Here is a 26262-nt window from a genome sequence, read left to right on the forward strand (position 1 = left end):
TGTTTTGGCTTCTATCGACTTATCCTCATCCTCGCCCCTGAGCCCCGAGCCTGATTTGCGAACCAAACAAACAAGCTTGATTAAGCAGCTTAGCTTACAGTAGCTGACAGTAGCTTAGGTTATTTAGTTGGCAGGTTCCTCTCCTCAGTCAGATATTGTAAGGCCAAGGAGACTCACTTAAGTAAGTGCTGTAACTTATAAGGCCAAGGAGGCTAGGGTTCTTTGTCGAAGAATAGATACTGTATCTACAGTGCTCGGTGCAAGCAGGCAAGTAAGTATAAGCAAGCATAAGACATGGAATGGAATGAAAGTACTGTATTATATGCTATGTACTACGTACATAATACGAGACTGGTTCAGTGTGATGCGATGGTGGTCAGGCTCAAGGCTCAGGCAGGTCTAGGCCTGTACTTACCTATATACTCTTTAGTATAGATACTCTTAAGTACATACTCTTAAGTACATACTCTTTAGTACATACATACGTACACGCCTTGCCATTCCATTCCATATCATTTCATATCCGGCTATGCCATACATGCTATTAGTGTTGGTGTTGGAATTGGAATTGGAATTGGAGTTGTAATAATAATAGTAATAGTAAAGAAAATAGAAGATGAATTCATGGAATTGATATCAGGATTGGTAGCAGTATTGATATACGTATCATCATCAGTTACATCGCGGCTACCACCCACCACCACTACCACCTCCTCCTCCTCCACCACCCTTTCCACCGAATCCTCCTTTCCCACCAAACCCACCACTCTCATCATTCGCAGTGTTGGCTTTCCTTCCACCTCCCCCTCCCCCGCGCTGGCTTTTCTGCTGGGCGGCTTCGTGCTTCCTCAACTCTTCAGGGACGCGGCTGATGCTGCTCTTCATCAGCATCTGCTTGAGATCGTACAGCACATCGGCGTCCTCGTTGCCGAGGAAGGTGATGGCGACGCCGCTCTTGCCGGCACGCCCGGTTCGGCCGACACGATGGGTGTAGGATTCAATGTTGTTGGCCATGTTGAAGTTGACCACGAGCGAGACGTCGGGCACATCGATACCACGACCCGCCAAATCCGTCGCCACGAGGACGTCGGTCTTGCCGTCGCGCACCGACTGCAGCGCGGCTTCACGCTGCTCTTGTGTCTTGGACCCGTGTAGCGTGACCGAGCTGAAGCCCATCGACTTGATGTCACGAGCCACGGCGTCGCAGTTGCGCTTGATGTTGACAAAGACGATGATGGGCGGTCGGAACTCGCCCGAAGCCAGAATCTGCTGCAGCCGCTTCTTGCGTTTGTCTTCGCCCGCGACGAACTCGACCCGCTGTTCCACCGTGTCGACGGCTTCGCCAATGTTGCCGATGGTCACGATCGCGGGGCGCCGCAGGTATTTGCGTGCGATGCGCTCCACTGCCCCAGGCATGGTCGCGGTGTACATCATCGTCTGGCGGTAGCGGTCTTTGCCCCCGAGAGACCGGGACATGGCCCGGCTGTCTTCGGCCGCTTCCGAGTCGGGTTTCTCGTTGCCGACGGGAAGGGCGTCGAGGATCTTGTTCACCGGCTCTTCGAAACCGAGGTCGATCATTCGATCGGCTTCATCCATGATCACGTAACAGCATTGTTCCAGCACGATGATCCGCCGTTCAATACAGTCGACAAGACGACCGGGGGTGGCGATGATGATTTCGGCCCCGTTGCGAAGGTTGTAGGCTTGTTCTTCGATCGAATGGCCACCGACAATGGATACGACCGTAAAGCCTAAAGGAGTGGCGAACCGTCTCGCCTCGATCTCAATCTGTTGCGCCAACTCACGCGTGGGAGCGAGGATAATGGCATAAGGACCGTTGTTGCGTCGCGATTCATCTTCGTCGAGCCGCGGTAGTTCGGAGATGTAGACGAGAAGTGGGAGCAGGAACGCGGCTGTTTTACCAGACCCAGTCACAGCCACACCGATCAGGTCTCGGTTCTGAAGGGCAATGGGAATGGCCGCTCGCTGGATGGGCGAAGGATCCTTGTATCCGACTTGGTCGATAATCTCCAATAACCGTCGTGGTAGGGCCGACTCCTGCCAGTTCCGCATAGGGTTGGGGATACCTCCGCCCTTGGTGCTGATGTTGAAGTCTTCTTTGAAGATGCGCCAATCTCGTTCCCGCATTTGATCCAATCTCTTCTCGCTCCAATGTTTGTCGATCGCCGTCCGATGAGATTCTTCCTTTCTCTTCCGCTCCATCTCGAGCATTTCTTGAGCCCGTGCAGCTCCAGCCTCTCCGTCCCTCGACTGTAACACTTCGGCGTACTTTCTTGCCGCTTCCTCCGCCGCCTGATCGTCGAATCCACCCAACCGGCCACGTCCAAAGAAGGAGAGTTGCGCTCGGTCGTTGTAGATGGGATTATAATCCGGCGTCGTGTCTTCTTCCGTGTTCCACTCGAAATTAAACTTCTTTTCCGTCGTCCGTCGTCTCTTCTTGAGGGCGGAAAATGTAGAAACGTTCAGGTTGGCGCCCATGTACCTTTGCCGAATCAAGTCGGATTCTGCCTTTTCCAGCGCATCTTCGTTGGCCTGCCTTTTTTGCGCCTTAGAATCGCCGCCGGATGCTCTCGACTTTGAAGGTGCAGGCGGCGCCGAATCACCACCTTTATTATTGTAATCTCGGGACCGCATGGCAGCAGGACCCGTCGGAATATCTCCATTACGCGAGGCCCTCGGCCCGTTCGGGACTGAATTAGCCTTGCGCCGCTCAGGCTCTGTAGATGCTGAAAGACTACCGTTCTGAGGCTTGGATTTTGATGCGGCGGCAGCCTCGACTTCTTTTGCTCGTTTCTCCAGGGCCAACCGCTCGCGCTCCGCCTTGGACAGGAACTTCGGCTTGCTGGCAGCCAGGTCGGCCTCTCGTTTCTTTTTCAAGAGTTCTTCCACGCTCAGCGGCGTGACCTTTGTTGTCTTGGTCGATCCCCATCTTTTCTTCTGGGGAGCTTGGGGTTTCAGCTCGTTAACCGGCGGTGGCGGGATGGCTTCTGGCGGCGGCGGAGGGACTCCGTTGTCGGCTGGGGGTGGAGGTGGCGCCAGATCTGACGTTGGTGGCGGTGGAGGGGGCAGAGGAGTCTGTGTCTGTGGTCTTGAGACAGGGTCAACAGGAGGTGCTGGAATGTCATTTCCGTGGTGGCCGTTCACCATTTTAATCGCCATGATGGCGGTCCAGTCCAAGCGAGCACAGTGATGCTGGGGGTGGCGGTCTGTCGAGGACACGAGGGGTTGGCAGTTGGCAGTTGGCAGTCGGCGGAATATGCACAGTTGGATCAAAATGCACCTGCGAACTACTTTATGCGAAGTTGTGTCTCCAGTTGAAGTCGACCCCGAAGTCTGAAAGCCGCGGCGAAGGCCTCGGAAACGCCAAGCAAGGTGTGGCACTGGCTGGCAGATTTCCGCCAGGCAGAACCCCTCACGTGACAAGGCTGAGGCCCGACTCCATGAACAAATGAATCCAAATTGAGCGACGGGGTCACGTTTGTACATTCCAAATCTAGAGTTGATATGCCTATTTTTTGACTATCGACGTTCAACATTGTACACTCGGCCGTCCAGTCCACACCAAGCCGTGTCAAGAAAAAGTCGAAAACTACCAGCCCCGATCGCTAATGCCCACCGACCTCGTGACAAAATCCAGATGACCACTGCAGTTGATGCTTCAGGAGTGGACAGCCTCATGTATACCGGATCGGGGGTGGCTGTAGAGACGGTGTTAGTTAAATACAAGTGGCAGAGTCAAAAAGGGGCCGAGCCATAGCATACCTGGCCATTAACAAAACCCGGAGTCTTGCTCGGATCATTTTGCATCTTAGGCAACTTTTGCACAGAAGTTGGCCCATTGATTTCCCGGTCGAGAGTCAAGTATTCCTTCGCGGCATCTTTGGTGCCTCTTTCGAGCAGATACTGCATGTAAGCTGTGACAAGCTCCTGAACCGTCGACTCGGGCAAACGGCTCTTGCTGAAAATCTCGTCCACCACTCGTCGGATTCGGTCATACTGGGCTTGTTCCGTGTCCGCTGTTGTGGGCTGACCAATTTCGAAACGCAAATAGGCTGACCAGAAAGCTGGGCTATCGAGATACCATTGTTGGTTCTTCAGGAACACTTGTCGAGCTTCTTCCGGTGCTCCCTTGATCTTCCATAGCAATTTAGCCCATGCTGCCACGAGTGCTGCCTTGGCAGAAGGTTCGATGGACGGAGAATCGATCTGACTCTGGTAGATCGCCACGGCAGCCTCCGTTCCGGAATGGCGACGAGTGATATTCGCAAGCGAGACGATCGTCTCAACGTGGCCGGGTAGAGAGACCAGAATTGCCTCGTGAATGTCCTTGGCCACATCAACTCGGCCGCTCATTTCCTCAAAGTAGGCATATTGAAGTCTGACTGCCGGAAGAGCAATTGGCACGAAAATGCATGCTGCCCTCTGGTAGATGTTTCGGACTTCCTCTTCCTTACTTGGCTGAGCCAGCATCCACCTGGCATATCTCAGCCAGAACTCGTCATACTGGGCACATGTAACCAGACACCGCTCGTACAAGAACTGGATTCGTGTATAGTCGCCCTCGGTTTCCTCAAAGTCGAGATACTTGCGCCAATTCGTAAGTTGGGCTTCATCCAGGTCTGTTACGTGGAAGTACGGACGTTTGATCTCGGACTCGAACGTCCATCGTTTCGTGGTCTCGGTCTGCGTCTGCCTGAACAGCTCCAAATGATAAGCATCGATGCGGACCCTTAATTCGCGTTCCACTTCGGCCTGGCTGCGGCCGGCTTTGTATCCAGCCCCCTCGTTTTCAAGGTCCAGTTGCAGCTGAGTCAGTGTTCCGGCAGGAACGATAGCAACCAGCGGGAGAGTCTGTGCCATTTGCCGGTATTTTTCAAAGTACCTGGCATACTGATGCATCGGAATGTGGATGAGTCTGCCTAGGATGGCAAATATGCGATCGTGTGCTTCCAAGCGTTCTTCAAACTCGATGTATTTGTCCCAGAAGGGGTGGGCAAGAAAATCCAGGCCTACCAAGGCCGCGCCTCGCTCGAAGAGTCTATTCATCAAAAAGTTGAAGTTAGCATCGCTGAACATACGGGCCAAGGGTCAGGAGAGGAGGGCGGAGGAAGCAAACATGAATTTGGCGGATCAACGCGGTGTGAAGTCCCTCAATCATTTGCAACATGTTCCTGCAGGAATAGTGATGGGCACAGGGGCCGTCCGAGAAAAGCAAATCAACGCGCCTGACTGATGATATGTGAGAAGCAATCCAGAAGGGGAATGGCTGCTGACGATCTCACCAATGTTGCGGTGGCCGTCGGCATTCTGCGTCGAAAGAGGTTTTGGCGACGTCTTTGTGATCTTGCTGTATTTAGGTCTCGACAAGAGGGAAGCTTATCTATACTTACTCTCGAATGATATCGGCGTCGTGGCAGGTCTCGGTTTTGAATGAACAGTAATTCGTCCACAGGTCGACCGAATTGGTTATGCTTGCAACACCGCGCTCATAGACCTATAGGAGTCTCAGCATGCGCCTTCATTTTTCAACCCGTGTGACCAAATTCTCTTACCATTTCGGCTGCTTCGGTGCCAGCGATGGAGAACTCGAGGTCGGCATATTTCTTCCAATACCCGAAGAAGAGAGGGAATTTGCTGAGCAGACGGTCGTAGATGTCTCTTATCGCAGTGATTGCTTGAGCACTAGAATTTCGGTTGATGCCGCCTTCAAGCGACTCGCCCGTACGCACGAGTTTCTCCCAGATCTCAAAGTTGTCGGAATCATCGTTCTGAGGCGATCGTTCTGTCAGCGTTTTATGTCGGATCGGTTGGTCGGAGACTTACCACTTCCACTAGGAGCTTTCGCAACTCGGCGCTCTCCTCGTCGGTTCCCCCGTACACGTCCATCTGTACGTAGCCTGGTTAGGCACCGAGTCTTGCGGTCTACCCGACTAAGACAAGGCGAGGCAAGGCAGGGCGTTCTGTCTACAGCCTGTCGATGTCTTTCGATGCGCCCGTCGTTCGCAGACAGTATCGGAGGCGAAATGGGAACGGAGATGGGAGAGTGCAGCCGGAATGAAGTGGAAAAACTACCTGTTGACTTGAGTAGCTGAAGAACTGCGGCTCGAAAGTTACAGCAATTGCGCCAAGAGAAAACTACGGGTGGCAGAAACTCAAACCTCTTTCGGACAAGGGTGATGCCGCCCTGTACTCCCTATCGTCATTCGAGCACGTGATTCAGCCTCGCCTTATCAACGGGGCTCGAGGGCTTAGGGGTTTGTTAGACTATATACTCCGTACTAAGCGTATAGTACGAAATATATACAACGCGCTTTCTTAGCGCGTCGAAGCACTTCGACGTCTTTATAAGCCTTGGCAAGGTCTTAGAGCGCCTGCTGTCGCACGGCTGGCAAGGCTACCACGCTATCTCTGTGCCATGCTGGTCTTCTAATCAACCGAGGCATTGCAGGGGGTTGATATGATCTACTGTATATTCAAGTCCTTCCGCTTTCTCTCTCTATCTCTCTATTTCCTCCCTTCCCTCTCTCACACACCCACCTATCCTCTCTAGCCATGTCTCCATTGCCGACATCGATCGTCTCATTCCCCCCCGAGATCTTTTATAGAATCTGCCATTACCTTGATCGGAACAGCTTGCTTGCCCTCGCCCTTAGCAGCAAGCCTTGTGATGATTTGTGTAGACCGTTTCGATTTCGCACAATTTCAATTCATCACTCCGATCCGCAAAGGCTTGTCCAGGACGTCGAGCTGTGGAGTGGCAGAGTTGTCGGGATCGATCGTATTCATGTCCATGAGTTGATCATCGAGGGATGGATAAGCACCATCAAATATCCAGACCACGACCACTGGACATCTCTGGCCGAGTTTGTTCGCGAGCTACCCAATCTATCTACCGTGACCTGGGACAGCAGCAATCATTTCCCGCCGTCTCTTCTGACAACTTTGCAAGCCCATCTTCCTGCATGCAAGGTCGATCTGAAACGATTCTTATTCAGGCTGGAGCCTGTTGATCGTGTCCTTGACCCAGACGACTTCACCCTATTGACTTCACCCAGTCTCCACAGCATTGCGACGACCGGTTCGCGCTTTCACCCACGCTCCCGCCGCGAGAACTACACCAATATGGCTCTATTTGATATAGTAGAGCGGAACCCAAGCTTGAAGAAAGTAACCATTCGATGGGTACGTGCTATGAACCGTCCTGGGCTGGTACGAGCATATCAATCACCAAGGCCACCCTGGGAAGGATTCAAGAACATTGACATTGATACGCCTAAATCACCGTCTCGAGCCCTAGCTTTGGAAGAATTCAAGATGGTGGGGATTGGTTGGGACGAGGAATTCGAGTATTACAGCGAACACTTCGACTTGTCCAAGCTCCAGACATTGATTACCTGGGAACTACATCCGATAATAACTGGCGAGACCGATCGCAGACCAAAGTTGGACTCGCTCAAGAAACTCAAAACGCGGATGATAGATCCAGATCTGGAATCAGGTACACTATCATCGGAACAGGTTGACCGTTACAATTCATTCATCCATAGCCTCCCACCTCTGTCTGAGCTCAGTGTCAAGGGCAACGCCGTGCACCCGAGCACCATTGACGCCATCATCTCGCGCCACGGTGGTTCGCTCGTCAAGCTCCAGATTGAACCTCTGTATAGATGGGTTCCACTTTTTCAGGCTGGCTTGGGCGACATGCTTCGTTTTCGAACTGCTTTCACCCAGCTCACGGAGCTGGCCTTACCGATACGACACTGCCGAGGTCACGAGACCGAAGCTGCAATTTACACAACATTAGGCAGCTTGCCAAAGCTCCAAACGATAACCCTCCACCTTGACGACGAGGGAGCCAATGATATATCATTGGGAGAGTGGGAACAACAGTACTTTGGGTTTGGTGAAAGCCGTTGTCCACGGAATGGCCAGCTCAAAGATACGCTCATGAATAGCGTCAACATGGATGAGGAGACCTTGGCGAGGAGCATCTTCGAGTGCATTTCGTCGGCCAAAGGTCTTCGTTCCTATCCACTTGAAGAGTTGACTTTATTACCCACCCGTGGCAGGCAGACTAGGGATTATGGTCATGGCCCCCCAATCGAGGGACTTGGGACCATCATTGAACATAATTTAAAATGGAAATGGAAGCTCAAAAGGGGCGAACGTGATGATCAAAGACACATAGTGTTCGCGACGGCGATCGACAAGCCTATCGAGAAGAAGCAGGTCCTCCAGCAGGAGCAAACGTGAGCGGAAGAAATTGCCAGACAGAATGATGGGACGCCGGTGCGCAGAAGCCTGCGCGACAAGAGAGTGAAGATGTCTGGTAACTGAACTGTACCGAGGGAGGTATAGAGATGGTGACGGCGATTGATAGTTCCAGAAGAGTCGTCCCGCTTACCGAGTGATCCAACGTCCTAAGCAGGTCCCAAAAAAACCTAGAGCCCTTCCGGACGTTGGATCCTACCTGAACCCTGGAAAATAAAACCCGTAGTCAAGATGAATGAAGTTGAGGTTGAGGTTGAGGTTGAGAGGTCACAAGGTCTAAAGCGGCAAGGCCTGGCTGGATTGCACGTGACTTAGAGCTCCGGCACCCGTCAAGACTATGATTGGTCGTTGGAGCAACTTTCTCTCCGGCTCCCAGGCACGTGACTAGTCACCTTACAGTTGGAGTTCTTGGGTCCTTTGAACTTCAATTTACTCACGTTCAATGACTGCCGCCCACCGCCCACCGCCATTCCTACCGACCAAGCCTTCAATGTCCTACAGCTACGCATGAGGTGAAGGGATCCCCCCGTCCGGCGACCACGCAACCTTAACCTTCTTTTTTCCACCATGGCCGAAGCCGCAATACAGAAACTGAGCCTGCCGCCCCGGCTGGTCACCTTTTTCGCTCGATATCCGCCTCAACTGTACTCGACCAAGTTTACCGGAGCCACACTCGCTCTCACGCGGAAAGAAGCCAAAGAAGCCGCCATCGCCAGAGCGGCGGCCATCAAGGCGCAGAAAACCTCGGTCCCACAGTCCACAGAGACACAGACAGGCCTAGAGTCCGAAGCGTCGTCGTCGGAAGAGCAATCCACCATACTAGCACCGACATCGACACTGTCATCTTCTTCGATCGAAAGCAAACTTCCTCCCAACCCGTTTCTCCCACGCAAGAATCCGGTCACGGGCCGATGGGCGGGCGCGAGGATCGGGCTGCGACGGCAGGCGGAGCTTGTTAAATTGGCCAAAAAGCACGGGATTGAGGAGCTCCTCCCCCCAAGTCGAAAGGCAACAGCATTCAAGGAGGCACGGTTGCTGGAGAGAGGGCTGCGTGTCAAGGGGACAGGTGAGGGCCAGAAGGTCAAGGGTCACAAGTGGGAGAGACGTGTCGGCGCGAATCTTGATAAAAGGAGGACGGCGATGGAGAATATGCCGGACTTGGTCAGAGAATGGAAGCAGGTAAGGCTCATGATGCTGTTCTTGGGATCTCGTTTTGGTCTCGTTGGGAATTGTGCTAACCCAATTACAGAGAGGACACGGTAGAGGTTGGAAGAAGTATCCGAAATAAGGGGTGTTCCTGGCTCCGAAATAAGGTGTCTTCCTTGCTCCCCGATTACGTTCAGAGGGATTGCATCTTGCGTCTGATCACTGGAATCCGCTGAATATCGGCTCGGGGGTTTGGGCTGACACGGACACCGGCTGATACCGACTGACACCTTTTGTTGAGACTTGCTCCGCACCAAGTGAGGTCGATCAAATAGTCTCGACTGATCCAGCCAGCTAGATCAACTACCGGACGACAATGAGTGAAGTCTGTCAGTTTCAGCCTGTTTAGGGGGATCCTTGTCAAAGAACTCGAACTCGGCCAGCACTTCACTGGATGAAGCTGCGTGTATGAACAGCACGGCACGAGCACCATCACCCGCACATCTTTCTTCTCAAGCGATACGGAGTACTTGTAGAATAGCAAAAGCCAAGCGATATAGGAATAGGAAATATTTGTGAAATATTTGTGAAATATCAAGGCATCAAGGCAAGATTTCGGGTTAAGCATTTATTAATTCTGCCGTAAACTATCAACTATCAGCAATGAACCAGGAACCATCTGTGACGGTTATATACACCAAGTGGCTAATTCACGAGTGAATTAGTTACTTCGTCCTTTTTGGTGACTGTCGTGGTGTAACAGTTTAGGACCGTGACACCATCAACTATAACTACGTGACTTGTTTTGGGTGTTTTCGACGTCTTGAGGAAGATTTCTCGGAACTTTATGAAGCTTTGGGTCGACAGCCTAGTTGATGTGTGGTCCGGTTTGCCGGAACTGCGTGTGTATATATACATATATACATACATACGTACATATATATTCCAGTAGCAGAAGATAATTCCCAAGGTGAGAGTCCCCAGGTGAGAGTCACGCATATACGTACATCCCCTCTAGCACATTCCTCTACTGTGAGAACAATTGTGCCAGCGCACTCTGCCACCCGTGCCTAGATCAATATATTGCACTCCCTTCTTTTGACAAGCGTGATCCACAGTCCTACCAGGAACAAGCTCCCAACCAACATGATGAGGCTCGTCCACAGTTGCAAGCCCAGGTAGCCGTGGCCTCCTAGGCCCAAGAGGGCACCCGCTATGGGGCTGCCTATCAGCGAGGCGGTGGCGCCAATTGCTTGGGCCATGCCGAGACGTGCGCCGAGGATCTTGGGATCGGGACACACGACGGGGAAAATACTGGGCGGGAGAGGAATAAGCGCGCCACTGAAGCCCCCTATTGCGTCGTAAGCATGCAATCAAGTATAGAGCGAGAGTATGATCGTAAGCATTGCAATCAAGTAGAGACCGGCCTGAACGCTTGGGAGGGGAGAGTAAAGGCGGGAGAGAGGATTCTTGACCAGGCCTGGATGCTTGGGAGGGGAGAATAAAAGCGGGAGAGAGGATTCTTGACCAGGACTGGACGCTTGGAGGGGAGAGTAAAAGCGGGAGAGAGTGTAAGCATTGCCATCAAGTACAAACCAGGCCTGGACGCTTGGAGGGGACAGTAAGAACCGGGAGCGGACAGTAAAAGCGGGAGGGGACAGTAAAAGCACGAGGGAAGAGTAAAAGCAGGAGAGGAGGGTAAAAGCGAGAGAGGATTCTTGACTTACCGTACAGTGCTGCATAGACCAGAAACGCGGCAGGAGTATGGATGCCGATCCACGCCAGGCAAAGAATGGCCGAGAGGGTGCCACAGGTCAGCCAGGGGATCATGACCCCGACTCGAAGGGCCGCAGCAGACGCCAGCAGCCGTCCTATGACGGAGACACCCTGTGCAATGACGACGGCATACAGAGAGAGTGATCGCGACATGTGCAGCTCGAACTGGGCGTAGCTGGGCATATAAAAGAACGGCACCATGTAGCCGCAAAACAACTGAGGTAATGTAAGTAATCAGATTCGCTTGGACATGCCCCAGACCTGGAGCCGGACACGAAATGTGGACTGCCCCCACTTACGAAAAAGTTGGCCCAGGTATACATCCAAAAGGCTAGGTCTTTGAAGGCCGACTTGTCAAACAGCTTCCGAGGGGTCCCGGACGCGATGTCGCCCGTGTTGGCCGTTCCCCAGAGCAAGAGTGGGAATGCAATGAGGTAGGACCCGAGCATGATGAATCCCATCACCCTCACCGTCCAGGCAAAGCCCAGTGAGTCGATGACCTGGTCAAAAGTAATAGTATAGATGATTCCGCCTGATGTGTCTGTAAGCAATGGGCAGTCTCCACTGTCACGGTGGGCTTGAGTAGACTAACCGACAGGAGCGCCACTGCTTACGATTCCCATTGCCATTGCTCTTCGCCTAGTAAATGAACGGCCGACGAGCGCGAGGCCGGGGATATAGAGAACCCCACAACCCAAACCAGTGCAGATGCCCTGGGTCAGGAAGATCTGGTAGTACTGACTCGAGAGGCTCAACATCATGATCCCAAGACAAGACATGGCAGCCCCTCCTAGAAGCATGACTTTATAGTAGCCGAGATCGAACCAAGGACCAGAGAGGACGCCGGTGACAATCAGAAGATACGATGTCATTGTCCCGATCCAGGAGATGTTCGACGAAGACATGCCGGTCAAGATGTTCAATTCGTAGTAGCTTTGAAACAGCCCGAATGAGAAAGGAAAGCCCCTTGACGATCCAACATTGTCATCAGCTGCTTCATTCGTCGCATATGGAACAGTCTCCTTACCAGACATTGAAGAATACGAGCCAACATCCCAAAACTTGAAGCCATGCTCGGACTCCTCCGTCGGGGGCCACTGAGGGCGGCGGAGGAACGATTGCTGCATCCGCCACTGGAACATCGAGCGCAATCTTAGTGGCAGGGTCGACAGATACAGATTCGACGCCCATCTTGGAGCTTTCCTGGTCTAAATGGCCCATGTCAAGAGGAGCTCTGGGTCGGTTGGGTGCCAGTCCAAGGTCCGGTCCTCTCTGTCAGTACTCCGTACTATGGGGCGGCACAACCAGCCAGCCAATATTAGTCCCCACAAACACAAATGGGTTTGAGCGTGGTCAAGCCCATTGTTGACGAACAGATGAAAGGAGACCTCCTTGGGTCGCTGAGTCACTGTTTGCAGAATGATGGTGAGGAATAGGAATAGAAAAGATGGGGGAAGCGGAAAAGACGGCATATAAAAAGTACAAAAGCACCGGCTTTCTTGAAGGAGGGTCCATCATGCTGATCTGGGATTGGGGCACACTGGTCGGAGTACAGAGTAATTAGTACGTATTGAGGATCAGAAGGGGACGGAGATCGATGTGCCATCAGACTGTCTGCTCGACGGCTCAGGTACCGAGGTTGTTGTTCTCCAGTCCTGCGGCCGAACACCGTCATTATAAATCGGATCTGGCATCGTCGTGGAGAAGGTCGAGCATTGTTGCATTGGAGATGGCGAGGCACTGGAGTGTGTGGCTCGACTCGGCCTCACGATGCTGCGGGGACAAGACCGTCTTGCGTCTTGCGCCTTACGGCTTGATGCCAAGGCCCGAGGCGTACAAGTCCGCATGGAGAATGGAGAATGGAGAGAATGGAGAGCCAGTTCAAGTTGTCGACTCCAACTTGAAGCATGCGTACCTAAGCTACTATTTAATATTTATTGGTAATTGTACGTACTGAGAGTGCCGTATACCTACCTGGTATAGGTATTAGACACTACGCTCTTGCGTGACGACCTACCCTTATCGCCTCATCGCCTTATTGCCTCATTGCCTCATTGCCTCATTGCCTCATATGCTGTCCAATCTGACAAGCTCATTAGGCTAAGGCTCCTACGGCCTCCCTGCAATACAACCAGAGGATCATGTACCATGTACCATGCCCTGATCCGCACTCACCATATTACCTCGAGGAAAAAGGTCGCCCGCCTCAGGGCCGCCGCCAAAACCTACCAATGCTTTGCCCTACTGCGATCAGGAGGCGTCCCCGGCGTCATGTATGTTCGAGGCAGCAACAAATCCCAAGTTCAGAACTGGGTCGACACTGTGCATAATCTACGCTACAAGGATTATCAACTCGTCTCCCCTGTCGATGCCGTCCCTGACCCTGACGCGCTGCCAGTGGCGCCACAACAAATACCAGACGCAGTGCTCGGTACTCTGGAAGAAGTTGACACGGTCAAAGAAATGGCTGCTCACATGGAGTCCAGAGGCCTCCAGAAGTGGTGGCGCATCGCCATGGGCTTTGCTCGCGAATGATCACTGTTGTTGTTGTTGTCTGTGACATGACCATTGTTGCAGTACCTACCTATTATTGCAAAGCTGAAGGCCACGGCCACGTATCGAGACAAGACATGGCCTCTATCGCCAGGCCAGCATCGATTTGATTTGGGACAGTCAAATGCGCCTAGCAATGCTTTGTTTCCTTTACCGACAGGTCAATGGACCATGACCATGGGGAGTCTTAACGAACGCTCAGCCCCTCTGAAAGCCAACACAGATGATATTCTACAGTTTTTGGTACTCCAGCTTGCCCTCCAGCTTCTTAGACTCTGCCACCTTTCGCACCGCCTTGTTGAAGTCATCCTGATTAACTGCATCCCGGTAATCCTTGATTGCGAAGAGGCCGGCTTCGGTAACCACATTTCGCAAGTCAGCTCCGTTGAGGCCATCGCTCATCTTGACCACACTCTCGAAATCAATGTTGCCTTCGGTCACCACACCTGCGGCATGGATCTTCAAAATCTCTAATCTGCCCACCTCGTTGGGCAGCGGGATCTCGATCTTCCGGTCCAGTCGACCTGCTCGCAGCAGTGCCGGGTCTAGTGTGTCGGGTCGGTTGGTGGCCATGATGATTTTGGTCTTCCCCAGGTAGTCGAATCCATCTAATTGATTCAAGAGCTCCATGAGTGTTCTCTGAATCTCCCGATCGGCCGACGTGCCTTCGCTAAATCGTCGACCTCCGATGGCGTCGATTTCATCCATGAAAATGATACAAGGTTCATGTTCTTTTGCATAGCCAAACATTTCTCGGATCAATCGGGCGGATTCGCCAATGTACTTGTCAACAATAGCTGAGGACACCACTAGATAGACGTCAGTAGCCATAGGCGTCTTGGATACACTCTCTATCTCACCTTTGAGGAAGTTTGTGTCGAGACTGCTCGCAACAGCCCTGGCCAACAAGGTCTTTCCAGTTCCTGGAGGTCCATAGAGTAAGACACCTTTAGGAGGCTTGATGCCGACTCGGACGAAAAGCTCGGGGTTCTTGAGGGGAAGTTCAATGACTTCCCGCAGCTCTCGAATCTGTTCATTGAGACCACCGATACCGGCAAAGGATACCTGTCCTGGATCTTCCAGCGACATGTTGTAGACGAGAGGGTCGACTTCTCGAGGAAGCATGCGCATGATTGTGAGAGTTGTCATGTCCAGCGCCACTCGCGTGCCTTGTTTCAGTTTGCTCTTGTCGACTTTGGACCGGCAGCCCACGACGTATCTGGGGCCCGAGGAAGCCTTGACAATGACTGAACCATGTTAGCATTCTACGTCCAGACTCTGGTGGCCAACATACATCTCTCTTCGTCCAGTTGTTTCAGCACTTCGCCGATAATCTGACCGACGCTTTGTAACGCTTTGATGTTTTCCTCTGTGAGCTCGAATTCTTGCTGCAGGCCTTTGATGTCCATCCGCAGGGCTTTGAGCTTGGCCTCCCATTCTCGTGATTCCAGTAGTTTGTTCTTGTACTGCTCCAGGGCCTGTTGCCTTTCGGGATCTCCGCTTCCGTCCATATTGGCGAACTCAGGGTGCCCAGGTAGATCGACCGGCGGTGTAGAACTCGTTCGTTGTCTGGAGTGGGGTTGACGTGTACAAATGGGGGACACAATAGAGAAACACCGGTGCAGTCAATTCAGAAATGATGTTGTAGGGGCCTAGATGATCACGCCCTCGAATAGTAGTGTCGACGATGGCAGCTTGCGCAGGTAACCAACGACACGCGGAACGAGGCACTACTCTGTCCCAGTGGAGCGCAAGGCTCTGGAAGATGAGGAAGGTAGTCCGACACTTTGTCACGTGAGGCAGCCTAGGGAGCCAGTCTATATCGAGTCTAGCTTCTCTAGGAGCTCGCCGGGGGCTGCCGCCGCCAAAAGGAAGCTCTGACGAGAGTACGTAATACGTGATACGTCCAAGTTGGGATGGAGGGGCAGAGCAACTCTGGTGCCACTGGACCACTGGGAGCTTCCCGTTGATCTCTCGTCCCGCACCTCAGGTGTGACTGCGCCTGCGCCTGGGCCTACCTGCGCCTGCGAACTGCGAAACTGCGATTTGAGCCTATTTTATGACCTCAGTTGTTGAGTGCAGTCACCACAGTGTGTAGCGACCGGTTGCTTGCTCCCCTGCCCCACCGAGACAACAAAAAGTTGAACTGTTGCTCATCACACCCAATTCTCCCATCTTCTTTGAACGACCCTTACAAGAACACGCTCCCATCCTGCTTCTTCTTGTCTTTCTCACTTATCTAACCTCAAGCAAGTCCAGTCTCTGCTGACGTAGATTCCAATCACACCACTAGCAACTCTCCAGTGAGTATCCTGAGCTCCCCCACTCCCACTCCTCCCAGTCACCCTGCTACCATTTCCCAAAAGCAACATTATCCACGAATGTCGCTCATTTCATTTTGTTCTTGATCACTTGTCTTCCCCAATCTTCATCACTCCAGTCTCTCCGTTCTCTCCGGACACAGAGCCCGCGCCTATTTCCCCTAGGTCCACCCGATATCTTCCATTCACTGACCCACCGCAGCCATGCCGATTGTCAAGATTCACGCCCGCTCCGTCTACGACTCCCGGGGCAACCCGACGGTCGAAGTTGACGTCGTAACCGAGACTGGCCTTCACCGTGCCATTGTTCCTTCCGGCGCCTCCACCGGGCAACATGAGGCCCACGAGCTCCGCGACGGCGACAAGTCGAAATGGGGCGGAAAGGGTGTTCTGAAGGCGGTCGAAAATGTCAACGCGATCATCGGACCCAAGTTGATTGAGAAGAACATTGATCCCACCGACCAATCCGCTGTGGACAAGTTCTTGATCGAGCTCGACGGAACAGAGAACAAGACCAACCTGGGGGCCAATGCAATTTTGGGTGTCAGCCTTGCTGTTGCGAAGGCTGGTGCTGCTCAAAAGGGTGTCCCTCTATACGCACACGTTTCCGACCTGGCAGGAACCAAGAAGCCCTATGTGCTCCCTGTGCCCTTCATGAACGTCCTGAACGGAGGTGATCATGCTGGCGGTCGTCTTGCCTTCCAAGAATTCATGATCGTTCCCGAGTATGTACCATGATTTCGACCTGCTGAGTGATGCATCCTAACGCCGTTCGCAGTCAAGCACCTACCTTCTCTGAAGCACTTCGTTGGGGTGCAGAGGTGTACCAGAAATTGAAGACTCTCGCAAAGAAGAAGTATGGCCAGTCCGCTGGTAACGTTGGTGACGAGGGTGGTGTCGCTCCAGACATCCAAACCCCCGAAGAGGCTCTCGAGCTCATCTCTGCCGCCATCAAAGAAGCTGGTTACGAGGGTAAAATGAACATTGCGATGGATGTTGCCTCAAGCGAGTTCTACAAGGTGGAGGAGAAGAAGTACGACCTGGACTTCAAGAACCCAGACAGTGATCCCAGCAAATGGCTCACTTACGAACAGCTGGCCGACTTGTACAAGTCCCTGGCCAGCAAATATCCCATTGTCTCGATTGAGGACCCCTTCGCCGAGGACGACTGGGAGGCATGGAGCTACTTCTACAAGACGTCGGATTTCCAGATTGTCGGGTAGGTACTCCTTCTGCAGTCATTGCCCCATATGCTGACACTCTCTCAGTGATGATTTGACTGTGACCAACCCCAAGCGTATCAAGAAAGCAATCGAGTCCAAGGCTTGCAATGCTCTTCTGCTCAAGGTCAACCAAATCGGTACCCTCACCGAATCCATCCAAGCTGCCAAGGACTCTTACGCGGCGGATTGGGGTGTGATGGTCTCTCATCGTTCTGGCGAGACCGAAGATGTTACCATTGCAGACATTGTGGTGGGCATCCGAGCTGGCGAGATCAAGACGGGCGCGCCGGCAAGATCTGAACGTCTGGCCAAGCTCAACCAAATCCTGCGCATCGAAGAGGAGTTGGGATCCAACGCCATCTACGCGGGCTCCAACTTCCGCAAGGCCGTCACTTTGTGAGACAATGAGGCCACCAGAACATGCTCTGCAAAGCGTCCCAAAAGTGCACAGTAGTCATACATCCCTTTGAGTAGCTTTAGAGAGAGGAGATACGCTAGGTGATAGTGATGAGCACGACAGTTATCGAATAAGATGAAATGATGGAGATGGTATTCCGCTCACTTTGTGCTATCGATGGAATTAATTATGTGACTAAGAATGACATATCGGACAGGTACGAATACTCCGTAGGTGTGTCATATATCGTCTGTCTGCCATTGTCTTCTACCTCTTCTATCACATACGTAGCTCAGGTAAGGCCGCTTAACTGACGATCATGATCCACGACCGCCGATGTGTAGAATGTACAATACAGCACCCTCGTCTCTCGTCTCGCGTCGCGTCTCGCAGACCAGCAAGCGATCTTCCTTACGGTGCGGGGTGTCCTTGTCCTTGTCAGACTCCTTGTCGATTCGCGGCTCCTACTATATGTACATGTAGTCAGAGGAGCTGGAAGGATTCTTCCACATCCACGTCCACGTCCAACTGCCACATCCAACTGCAACAATAATACAAATACAGTAAGTGAATACAGGGCATCAGCTCAGACGAACTGGATGACATAGAAGAGCAGATCATCAAGGAGTACTGATTGAGGCGACATTACATTACTATTTCAGCAGGGCGTATAGCGCAGGGCGCAGGGCTTGCTTGATCATAATTCATGATTCATATTCATATTCTACTTTAGATGATTTTTTAGATACAAGATACGAGGTTGCCATCAGATTCAGATTCAGATTCAGATTCAGGTGGCTTCCAAGGCTTAGAGAGCTTCCTCTAATCATCCTTTAGATAGGAAGTTGCCTCAAGGCTTCGAGAGCTTCCTCGACTTGTTCTGGTGGGGGATAAAATAGTTAGTCGGTTGATAGATCATAGATCATAAACGTCTCGAAGGGAAGAGGGAGGCGAAAGGAGAAGAGAGGCGAATAGAAGAGAAGAGACGAAGAGAAAAGAAGAGGCGAAGGAAGAGGAGAGGCAAAGGAAGAGGCTAGCATGAAGACCAAGACTAAAACTCACGCGTCATGCCACTGAGAGCTTCAAAGGCAATGGAGTAGTTCTGCAGGGCGGCCAAGACGCGGTCGACGCCAGCATAGAGCTCCTCCAGGCCCTTGTCAGCGGCCATACTTCGCTGGTACTGGTACATGCATTGCATTTCTCGACTCCGGTAGGACATGGTGAGCAGCACGTAGCAACTTTGCATGGCACAGCAGGCAAACGACGGCATCGTCCGGGGCGCCGAGGTGGTGGAAGCCAGAGACAGCGTGGCAGGAGAGACGACAGGGAGGGGCAGCTGCATGGGATTCGGATAGGGCAATGCTTCGAATGCGCGGCCGATGGCAAGGGCTGCTCGGAGACAGGTTTTGGCAGCCGGTAGATTACTGAAAGGTTGTGGTTGTCGTGCCTTGATCGGCGTGCCGGTCGTGTCGGTGTCGGTGTCGGGAAAGGAGGCGGAAGAGGAAGAGGAAGGATTCGTCGATGCGTCTGACGAGCAAGCCGAGAACGTGAAGCTGGATGCAGTGGGTGGTAAGTTGGCGTTGGAGACGGAGACGGAGACGACCGGCGTTGATTGATTGATTGTCGGACAGGAGCATCCGAGGGGTCGCGGAGTAGATTGATCGACTTGGTCGAGATCGCAGTGACGGCGTGTGAATATCGGCACGTCTTGGAATGCCCGGTATCGATGCAGTTTGATCCTCGCGCTCATGAGCTTGATCGTGGCTTGCGAGTGCAGTGACTGTGCGACGGTACGCTCTTCAACGTCCGTGGGAGCCGTGGGAGACAACCCCCCCAGTTGAGTCGACCGGTTCGTATATGTAGCCAGAGCAGCATCGATGGCGTCGTCCAGCATGACCTGTTTCAGATCCAACGTACTCACATCGAGTCCGCTGTCCAATGCCTTTCTCAGCGCCACCGTGTACTGTGTGCACCGCAGAATACACTGCTGGGCTTCGATGTAGAATGCCCACACCTCAGAATCCGAAGATGTAGTAGGCAGGGGAGTGCTGAATTGATGGAAATCAATCGAAATGATGGGTGGCTGAGCTGGCAGTCAGCAGAAAACACCGACAACGACATCGGTGGGATGGTACGAGCAACACTCACCAGATTACTAACGATAGAGCTCTGTAGAACCACAGTATACTGCGGGCGATGTTAGTAAAGCTTCGCTCACACTGATCACACTGATCACCCTGACTCCAGCCACTCACCGTCATCCACCATGCTCTCCGACGTGCCTCTGTACACTCGTCTATGGGGAGGGATGAGATGTCATGGAGACCAAGTCGGATGGCCGCGTCATAGGCCTGACTGGTCCGGTTCCTCATTTTGGCAAGATTGCCCCTCTGTGCATACTCGTAAATACTCAACACCACGTGCGCCAGCACACTCTCCAGCTCAACCGGTAAGCATGGATGGAATCTCTCTCGACTGAAAGATGGCAGGGTGTGGTCCAAGGCCGCCGAGGGGCTGGTGGCAGACTCTAGCAGCTCGGTCTCGATCTCGATGCTTTCCATGGCCATGTCAGAGAAAGTATGCGCTTCATGTCTTCGCAGGCACACCGACTCGTCGCTATCGGGATGGGCGTCGTCGGGATGCGGGATCAGACTCAATATGGCCAGTAACGCCATCGCCAAAGGAGACGCCGGTTGGAAGTCCGTAGAACCGGTGGTGACGGGGGCATCAACCTCCAGCGTGGTCGTGGGGGGTGGCAAGATGGGCAAAAATGGATGAACGAAAATGTAGTATGCGTTCAGAACGCTCTTAGTGCTGTGATATCGCCGTAAGAGGGGCCGGTAAGGGACAAGGCCAAGGCCATGGTCTTCCAAGGTCTTGATCAGGGGCTCGGGCTCGTCCTCGGCGGCGGCGGCGTGCAAGAAAATGCTGTCGAAGATCTGATCGCTGTCGCCATCTTGGTCGAGATCGGTCAAGCCGGCTCCAGGCGAAATCATGGAGGCGATCAGATCGTCGTGGAGCTCTCCCGAAGACAACATGAGCGACATCCAGTCGATATCCGGGGACGGCAACGAGGCCATGTCCGGTGCCTGAACGGCTCCGACAGTGGCCTGGAAGGCCTTTTTACGGGCGACGCGGGGCCCTCCACGGTTGCTCTTTACATAGCGACAGTCTTTGCCCCGGTACTGACACTGTTGAGACGCACACAATCACCGTCAGTCAGACATGCGTGGGCGCCAATGCTGACACGGTACACCTACATTGTTGCAGGGGGCTTTGCCATCACAGCGCGTGCGGGAGGCACGACTAGGTTGCAGTACAGCTTAGCACGACCATATCTGCAATAGGATCGAGCTGACTACTTACCACGACGTGCATGCCACCTTCACCGGTGGTCGAAAGCCTTTCTTCAGCCGGCCACTCTCGGTCCCGGTAGCGGTAGAGGTAGACATGGGATCGATCAGGATCAACCAGAACCAGAAAAGGGATGAGACGGTCCGATGTCTTGCATTTCAGGACTTGGATTGCGACATCAACAACGTGCATATACAACTTTGGAAGGACGGAGCGTTCAGGTTGGTGGTGATAAAAGGTCGTCGAGCAGCCACCAATGAGCGGTGGTAATTAGTAGGTATGTGTAGTGGCCTGCGGCCGCCGCAATTGGATGAGCACCGGTACAGTAGTGCGCTAAAAAGGATCTACTGTAGTAGTATCGTCACGGCGGCCGCTTAATGGTTGATAATACACAATGCCAAGCCGCTATTATCATAGTAGGACCAGGGGGATACTAATTGTAATTGCCAAGGGATGCCAAGACCACACGTGAGCCTCTTGATGAGCACGCTGGGAGTACATGTACGGATACGGAGTAGGCTTACCACCTTGACCTTCTCCTATTAATGATACGACTACTCCGTACTGGTTCATGGTACGGAGTACTTATTCATAGTACTTATTCAGTACATTCTTCTCACCTACCGGTCCTAACTCTGGGCTCTCTGACAGACTCCAACAGGACTGCGCAGGGGATACAGCAGAACCCACCCTTTTGATCTGACACCCCGTACCAGCCGCTGGAATGTCCCCTCCGGGAGAACATCATCCACAACCACGGACCACGCGGCGAGCATGCCCGAGGTTTCGGCTCCCTTGGACTACTGAAAGAGACTGAACAGTACTTGGACAAGGAATGCACAGGGGGACCTCTTGGAGGCGTGACCTCTTGGAGGGAGGTGGGAGTGTCAAACCACCGACTGTCTCCCAAGCTGGGCTGCACCTGGAACATGACTCCACCTGCAAGACAAAGCACGGTGGGCGACCAAGCATGCTTCCGGACGGCCTTCTGAAAGGCCGACACATTCCACACGCTCGTCCTTTGTTTACCTGATATAACAAAGGCGTCGACCGACACCGTATCTCGCAGCTCAACCTTGCCGGAGGCCATCCTTCCTCCGGTCTAATCGAGACACCTGGTTTTATGTAAAGACCATTCTCCTGTTCGATCGAGATGTCTAGTTTCTCTGAAAGACATGCGCCCAAGGCGGCTGCAGGGCTTGACGCTTTGGAGTCGCCTTTAAAGCCAGCGCGCCCGGACAGCCTCCATCAACCGCAACCTCGTCGTCAGCCAGCACTCGCCACAATCCTCCGTCTCCCAACCCTTTCTCAGACCTCAAACGTCGAGGATTGGCTCACATCCTTGGACCAGGACCGACAACAACACTCCAAGTCGGACAGTCACTTACCTCGGATCTCCCGTTTCTTCCAGTCGACAAGGATCTTGTCCGAATTGGAGTCGGAATTGCCCAAAGAGCCCACTTCACCAGACCTACCTTCAGGAACCTCTATGGACAGCAGAGCCACATCCCCCCTGGTTGCAGACCCTATGTACCGGGAACGCAACCTCGTCTTTAATAACATCCATATCCACGGGATAGGTAAGACGCTGCCTGAGCATGTTCAGCGCCTTGTGGATGATATGTTCAAAGAACGTCAATCACCGGAACCGGAAGTCGAGGATATTAGGAATGACACTGCTCTGAACAGCCTCCGCGGCGACGACGGCTCCGAGTCAGCAGTGACCAAATACTTCAAACGTGACATTTTTGAAGATCCCCAGTTCTCCAGGAGACTCAAAGGTCTCATGATGACGGAAGCAGTTTACCCCATGCGCAAAGAACACGTTCCCAGCTCATATGATCCGGATATCAGTCTTCCAGTGAGCCAGCCGAAGCCGGATATCCTTTACGGCTACCTCGGGGAAGCCTTCACATCGAGGCAGCAGAGACAATTTATGACTATGAACTCCACCGAATATACTGCCAACAGTCAAAGACTTATCTATCCATTTTTGCTCGTCGAACTTAAAGGTGACGGGCCTGGTGCCACCGCGGGGAGCCTCTGGGTGGCCACGAATCAATGTCTAGGAGGCGTTGCAACCTGTATCAACATGGCCGAAAAGCTCAACCGATACATCGAACAGCTCCCGGTGTCGACTGTCTCACCCGTGGACACCACGGTCTTCAGCATCGCCATGAACGGGATCGTAGCCAGCCTCTTAGTATCATGGAAGGAAGGCGATGGGAGCGGCGAAGTATACAACACCCAGGAAATCAAATGGTTGCTTTTTGATCCTGAGGGATATCTCCTGTTCCGCCGCTTTGTCCGCAATGTGCTCGAGTGGGGAAGAGGCCGTCGGCGGGCCCAAATCGGGGCTCTTCTCGACGCTGTTCAGGAAGAGTCCCGGAAGAAGAGAAAGCTCGACGCCATGTCTCAAGATGCCATCAAGCGCGATTCCAAACGTTCGAGGAAATGACCGGCGCGTTGAAAGCATGGGGGAAAGCGTGCGAGTCTCAAGAGTGGCATGCACCCGCCGCCGGAGGCAGGCAGCATCGATGGCAGGGGAGCTCCCTTTGGCAGGTCCAGAGGAGAAAGCAATGCTGATGGATGGGTTGTCTGGGTTGTCTGGGTTGTCTGGGTTGTCTGGGTTGTCTGGGTTGTCTGGGTTGTCTGGGTTGTCTGGGTTGTCTGGGTTGTCTGGGTTGGCTGGGTTGGCTGGGTTGTCTGGGTTGTCTGGGTTGTCTGGGTTGTCTGGGTTGTCTGGGTTGTCTGGGTTGTCCGGGTTGTCTGGGTTATATGACATTCTACAAGTTATAAGAGTTTTGGACAAGTTCCGAGTGATCTTGGTTGATATTTTGGGGAAGGTGGGAAATCCGGAGAAGCACTTACCATAACAACAACTGGATATCAATCACCAGCATGATGGAAATAATCGGCGGTGGTGGCATCGAGGTCTTCAGGTCTTCAGGTCTTCAGGTTTAAGCTCCAGCTGGGACTGCGGCGAAGAGGTTGACATTTTAGAGGGTCTCCAGAATCTGATTTTGTTGGACTGCCTTGATGGCAGGAGGAATAGGTACATGAATGAATGATTGATCGCAGGAGGAATAGGTGCATGAATGATCTCCAGCCAGAGCCTACTCGACCATGGGCCTGAAACTAGGTGCTGATGTTGTCAAGAAGTTGTCTGATTCTTAGTGGCGATGGAGATGGAGATGGAGATGGAGATGGAGCCCGCTGTCATGGAGATTTGCAAGTATGATCAAAAACATGCACGCGACGAGAGCGAGAGCGAGAGCGAGAGCGAGGAAGTCGGCCAGACTGCAGCATTCCGTAAAGGTAAGGTAGGCACAGATCTCGCGGTGGGCATAGACGCAGGAGGTGTTCGGAATCGGAATATACCTTCTTGCCGGTGTTGGTGTTGGTGTTGACCATCGGGGGCCCTTGGCGTGAGTAGATACAATGTACGGAGTACGGTCGAGGGTAAAGAGAGTGAGTGTGAGTGACTGACCTGGCAAGGCTGAGCCGAAGTTGAGCCAGGTCACCTACCGGAAGATGCCGTGCCATCTCCCTGGATGCCGAAGAGCTGGAGATCTAGAAGGAGGTGTTCACGAATTCCATACACGATTACATATGGGTCATAACCCTAACCCTAACCCTAAGCACTCTTACCCTTAACCCCTTAGTGAACTTAGCAAAGTGCCCTAATACACTTTTAACTCATTCGTGACATTTCGATCTCAGAGCTCCTTGGAGACCTAGATATGTACTCCGTACAGAGACAGAGACAGATACAGATACTCGATAGATGTAGTAGTAGCATGTAGCAGGCAGCAAAGACATAGGAGCGCCTCTAAAGCGGCAAGCAAATTCCCATTGGCCAGAGCCGGTGATTGGGCAGCAACAGGCTTGGCAGGCGGCTGCGCCCTCAAAGCCCTCGAAATGAAAGCGAAATGTGCAGATCGTCGCCCGCAGGCAAAAAGTCACAAAATCAAGGCGCAAGTGAAGGGAATTCCCATCCACATATTGCAGTCCGCCTAGTCCCCTCTCAAGTCTCGACATCAACAGCCTCACTTTGGCCAATTTGCCGATACAATAGATTAAACAGACATCGAGCCCCTCAATTTCTCACCCGGCACAATGCCTCCTTCAAAGTGGGGTGAGTCTCCCTTGGTCTCCCTTGGTTGTCGCCTGGATTGGCAGTTGAGAGGACGAGCATGACCTCTTGCGCATGTTGTGATGCATTGATTGAATCCGGCTGACTTTGCTTCTGCTAGATGAGGAGTCGGAAGAGTCTTCTGATGAGGAATCAATAGACGTCCCTGTCGCGCCCCGACGTAAGTTCGAAGACGAAGAAGATTCTGACGATGTACGCCACGCCACGCCCCATGGCTCTGTACCGCCAGTTCACCCGTAATACTGACATCCACTAGGTCGCGGAGAATTGGGATGAAGAAGACGACTCCGAGGTTGAGAGAGAGAAGGCCGCCAAAGCCGCCGCAGCTAAAGCGCAAGCCGAAGCGGAAGCCGCAGCCAAGAAGAAGACCAAGGCTCAGAGAATAGAAGAGCACCGAGAGGCAAACAGACGGAGACGCGAGGGTCAAGGAGAAGCGGAAAGCTCGGACGAGGACGAAGACGAAACAACACGACGGTTGCGTCTGCGAGAGACCGAACAAGAAGCCGATCTGAAGCACGCCCAGGACCTCTTTGCTGGGGTGGGACTAGGACCAACCACCCGCTCGACCACCAACAAGGCAGTGATAATTGAAGACAAGGAAAACCCGGGTCTGACTATCGATCTCTCGTCGCTTCCTCTGTTCAGACCCGGCACGAAGGCGCAGTTTGACGCTCTCTCAGCCACACTCGTCCCTCTGCTCACGGCCTCCTCCTCCAAGCCACACTATCCCATCTGGGTTGCCAATTTTGTGAAGCAAATTTGTGCGGAGTTGCCAAGTGCGGAGATCAAGAAGGCAGCCAGTGGCTTGACGGCTTTGAGCAACGAGAAGATGAAGGAGGAAAAGGCCCAGGAGAAAGGCGGCAAGAAGTCAAAGGCGGCAAAAACAAAGGCAAGTCTCGCCGCGACTCGAGACATAGGCCGAGGCCTAGCCGACACGACGAGTTACGATGATGGTTTTGGGGAGGATGATTTCATGTGATTGATGTATGTACGAGGGGGTTAAGGGGAGGTTCTCTTTCGGAGCATTGCATCAACAGAGGAGAA

General features: G+C 52.9%; 11 protein-coding genes across 11 annotated transcripts; 6 read left to right on the top strand and 5 right to left on the bottom strand.

The window, feature by feature from the left end:
- Positions 1 to 687: 687 nt before the first annotated feature.
- A1O3_07699 (pre-mRNA-splicing ATP-dependent RNA helicase PRP28) lies at positions 688 to 3180 on the bottom strand (the record flags this gene model as incomplete). The annotated part of the gene is made up of 1 exon (XM_007737805.1): positions 688 to 3180. One exon carries the CDS (start codon positions 3178 to 3180, stop codon positions 688 to 690), a length of 2493 nt encoding a protein of 830 aa, XP_007735995.1.
- A 576-nt stretch (positions 3181 to 3756) lies between these two features.
- A1O3_07700 (uncharacterized protein) lies at positions 3757 to 5907 on the bottom strand (the record flags this gene model as incomplete). Its single annotated transcript, XM_007737806.1, has 4 exons — positions 3757 to 5059; positions 5412 to 5515; positions 5574 to 5789; positions 5845 to 5907. The coding sequence occupies 4 exons, from the start codon at positions 5905 to 5907 to the stop codon at positions 3757 to 3759; spliced, it is 1686 nt and encodes a 561-aa protein (XP_007735996.1).
- A 666-nt stretch (positions 5908 to 6573) lies between these two features.
- A1O3_07701 (uncharacterized protein) lies at positions 6574 to 8274 on the top strand (the record flags this gene model as incomplete). The annotated part of the gene is made up of 1 exon (XM_007737807.1): positions 6574 to 8274. One exon carries the CDS (start codon positions 6574 to 6576, stop codon positions 8272 to 8274), a length of 1701 nt encoding a protein of 566 aa, XP_007735997.1.
- Positions 8275 to 8859: 585 nt separating this feature from the next.
- A1O3_07702 (uncharacterized protein) lies at positions 8860 to 9580 on the top strand (the record flags this gene model as incomplete). The annotated part of the gene is made up of 2 exons (XM_007737808.1): positions 8860 to 9471; positions 9542 to 9580. The coding sequence occupies 2 exons, from the start codon at positions 8860 to 8862 to the stop codon at positions 9578 to 9580; spliced, it is 651 nt and encodes a 216-aa protein (XP_007735998.1).
- A 928-nt stretch (positions 9581 to 10508) lies between these two features.
- Positions 10509 to 12405, bottom strand: A1O3_07703 (uncharacterized protein; the record flags this gene model as incomplete). The annotated part of the gene is made up of 5 exons (XM_007737809.1): positions 10509 to 10789; positions 11166 to 11430; positions 11514 to 11746; positions 11807 to 12180; positions 12242 to 12405. The coding sequence occupies 5 exons, from the start codon at positions 12403 to 12405 to the stop codon at positions 10509 to 10511; spliced, it is 1317 nt and encodes a 438-aa protein (XP_007735999.1).
- A 957-nt stretch (positions 12406 to 13362) lies between these two features.
- On the top strand, positions 13363 to 13749 carry A1O3_07704 (uncharacterized protein; the record flags this gene model as incomplete). Its single annotated transcript, XM_007737810.1, has 1 exon — positions 13363 to 13749. The coding sequence occupies one exon, from the start codon at positions 13363 to 13365 to the stop codon at positions 13747 to 13749; it is 387 nt and encodes a 128-aa protein (XP_007736000.1).
- Positions 13750 to 13998: 249 nt separating this feature from the next.
- A1O3_07705 (26S protease subunit rpt4) lies at positions 13999 to 15278 on the bottom strand (the record flags this gene model as incomplete). Its single annotated transcript, XM_007737811.1, has 3 exons — positions 13999 to 14576; positions 14628 to 15014; positions 15062 to 15278. The coding sequence occupies 3 exons, from the start codon at positions 15276 to 15278 to the stop codon at positions 13999 to 14001; spliced, it is 1182 nt and encodes a 393-aa protein (XP_007736001.1).
- Positions 15279 to 16292: 1014 nt separating this feature from the next.
- A1O3_07706 (enolase) lies at positions 16293 to 17711 on the top strand (the record flags this gene model as incomplete). The annotated part of the gene is made up of 3 exons (XM_007737812.1): positions 16293 to 16813; positions 16867 to 17307; positions 17357 to 17711. 3 exons carry the CDS (start codon positions 16293 to 16295, stop codon positions 17709 to 17711), a joined length of 1317 nt encoding a protein of 438 aa, XP_007736002.1.
- A 1048-nt stretch (positions 17712 to 18759) lies between these two features.
- Positions 18760 to 21160, bottom strand: A1O3_07707 (uncharacterized protein; the record flags this gene model as incomplete). The annotated part of the gene is made up of 5 exons (XM_007737813.1): positions 18760 to 19791; positions 19857 to 19895; positions 19964 to 20899; positions 20969 to 21014; positions 21075 to 21160. 5 exons carry the CDS (start codon positions 21158 to 21160, stop codon positions 18760 to 18762), a joined length of 2139 nt encoding a protein of 712 aa, XP_007736003.1.
- A 1055-nt stretch (positions 21161 to 22215) lies between these two features.
- On the top strand, positions 22216 to 23520 carry A1O3_07708 (uncharacterized protein; the record flags this gene model as incomplete). Its single annotated transcript, XM_007737814.1, has 1 exon — positions 22216 to 23520. One exon carries the CDS (start codon positions 22216 to 22218, stop codon positions 23518 to 23520), a length of 1305 nt encoding a protein of 434 aa, XP_007736004.1.
- Positions 23521 to 25181: 1661 nt separating this feature from the next.
- On the top strand, positions 25182 to 26197 carry A1O3_07709 (translation initiation factor 3 subunit J; the record flags this gene model as incomplete). Its single annotated transcript, XM_007737815.1, has 3 exons — positions 25182 to 25200; positions 25319 to 25410; positions 25475 to 26197. 3 exons carry the CDS (start codon positions 25182 to 25184, stop codon positions 26195 to 26197), a joined length of 834 nt encoding a protein of 277 aa, XP_007736005.1.
- Between the last annotated feature and the right edge of the window lie 65 nt (positions 26198 to 26262).

The sequence above is a fragment of the Capronia epimyces genome (assembly GCF_000585565.1).
Source record: "Capronia epimyces CBS 606.96 chromosome Unknown aczIQ-supercont1.6, whole genome shotgun sequence".
In the NCBI taxonomy this organism is placed as follows: domain Eukaryota; kingdom Fungi; phylum Ascomycota; class Eurotiomycetes; order Chaetothyriales; family Herpotrichiellaceae; genus Capronia; species Capronia epimyces.